The 1,934-nt window shown below is 40.0% G+C and overlaps 1 protein-coding gene across 1 annotated transcript in view; it reads right to left on the bottom strand.

The window, feature by feature from the left end:
- Window positions 1-271: 271 nt before the first annotated feature.
- The window catches only part of LOC122062885, a 10,861-nt gene continuing 9,198 nt past the window's right edge, over window positions 272-1,934 (bottom strand). Inside the window, exons 2-3 of the mRNA XM_042626559.1 lie at window positions 1,749-1,808; window positions 272-955 (exon numbers count right to left, since the gene is read on the bottom strand). Of these exons, the coding sequence (XP_042482493.1) occupies window positions 272-955; window positions 1,749-1,808 (744 nt within the window). The remainder of the gene's footprint in view (window positions 956-1,748; window positions 1,809-1,934) is intronic.

Here is a 1,934-nt window from a genome sequence, read left to right as displayed (position 1 = left end):
CCATCCAAACAGCCCCAACAACACCACAAGTATCATCCTTTTCTTTGCGTGAGGCATATGTGGCGCACTTCTCTTTGTAGTTGTGGATGGTATGACCAAGTTTTTTGCAAAAACCACATTTTCCCAATGCGTCTTCATAAACGATCTTTTGTTTGAACCAAAAGAGATCACCTGTTCCAGGTTGTTGCTATTCATCCTGGATCTCTTCCAACCGCTGCACTGAAATATCCATCTCCACGAGGACACGAGCGAAGTTCCCTATGGAGGCATTTCATGTTCTTTTATCAATGTCCAGGGGGCGCCCCATGGCTTTTGTCATGGATAGGAGGATCTTCTCGTGCCAATATTCGAAGGGGAGTCCAGGGAAGCGAATCCAAACAAGTTTAGAAATAGCAGTTTTGTCATGGATATTAAAATCCGGCTTCCACCGTTGAAAGCGAATAAACTGCCTTCCAATCTTAATAGGACTTTGTTTCCAAATGTTTGTCATGTCTTTCTCAGCCTCAAATTGAAATAACGTGTAGCATAACCCCATAGGTTTGATAAAAACCTTCTTTTTAAGGTTCCAAGAGTTCACAGCTTCCTTCCGAACTTCATCCAAAGAAATAAAGCGAAAATTAATTCTGGCCACCAAAGCGAAGCGATACCGGAGTAGGCATTCCTCATAGGCATCTTGGGGAATCACGATTTTAGTGAGATTTTCTGCATGAATAGGGTCAGGTAGGTCGTCAACATCAGGGAGAACGCCTCCAACCACTTTAGAGTAGGATTTCTTGGGAAGGGATGAAAGGCCAGCACTGCTAACGCCCACAATAGGCACGGCAGGTGCAGGCGTGCAATCTATCTCAAGGGTTGTATGGGGCCACAAGAAATCCGTAATAAGCCTCTGCTTTTTGCGATCAGGGGGTGGCCTTCGGTCAGAATCCCAATCTCCTCCACTGCAGAGCTTCTCTCTCTACACTTACCATTCTGAATACCTACACCCCTCAAGGGAGTGCATACGCAGTCATTGTATCACTAGTATAAAGTACTAGTCATTACAATCTAATTTTAAAATAATTCAACTAGCTAGTGAGATCTATAGTACCTATATTGCCCTATCCCATACAGAATCATCATCAACTGTGACTGATTTTGTCATTGAGTTCCACCCAAATCCAGTTGTGTCAAGTACTCTCTTGAATTGTTGGTACTCGTGTTTCAACTTGTTCATCTTGTTGCGTAATTGTTCTCTCCCAACTGTATGATTTAAAGACTTCTGAAATTGCTTTGTAATGTCCTCCCATCCAGTTTTGTTAAATGAATTACCGGATTTGTGTCCATTTTTTACAGCTTCTTTCATTGCCTCAATAAAAACAGTGGTCTCAAGTTCTGACCACTTAACGGCAGGGATACTACTTCCAGACATAACAGCTGGACATTATGAGTTAGTGTAAAAAGTTAGCATACTGGGTTAAAAAAGATTGAACACTAAAAAAAGAAATAACAAAGTTCATCTTCTAAATATGATACAAACATTTGTAAATAAAACTTATTACATGCATTCAGTTTTTCCCCGATGTTCAACTATTCAAGGATTGCAACATAAAGATGAAATGCTAGCAGAAAAAGAAAGGCTTTCTAGAAAATTTCTCTATCATTCTCTCCCCACCGTGTTCTATATATAAATTATATTTGACAGGAGAAAGAAATGTAGAAGAATCATATTAGAAATCTCCCCTAAAGCAGAAAAAGATAAAACCAGATACCAAAATGTTACTCTGGTGCTTAAAACCTAGAAACTGAACACTTTGGCAATTCATCACAACCTGCAATTAGCCATTTCAATTGTAACAACTGAATCTAAAAGAGATCCTTAAGAGAAATGCATATGTTACATCCCATAAGAGAGAGAGAGAGAGAGAGAGAGAGAGAGAGAGAGAGAGAGAGAGAGA

This window comes from Macadamia integrifolia, unplaced genomic scaffold, assembly GCF_013358625.1.
Source record: "Macadamia integrifolia cultivar HAES 741 unplaced genomic scaffold, SCU_Mint_v3 scaffold1132, whole genome shotgun sequence".
Taxonomy (NCBI): Eukaryota; Viridiplantae; Streptophyta; class Magnoliopsida; order Proteales; family Proteaceae; genus Macadamia; species Macadamia integrifolia.
Note: the sequence above shows the minus strand (reverse complement) of the source record. Positions and strands in the feature narration are given on the sequence as shown.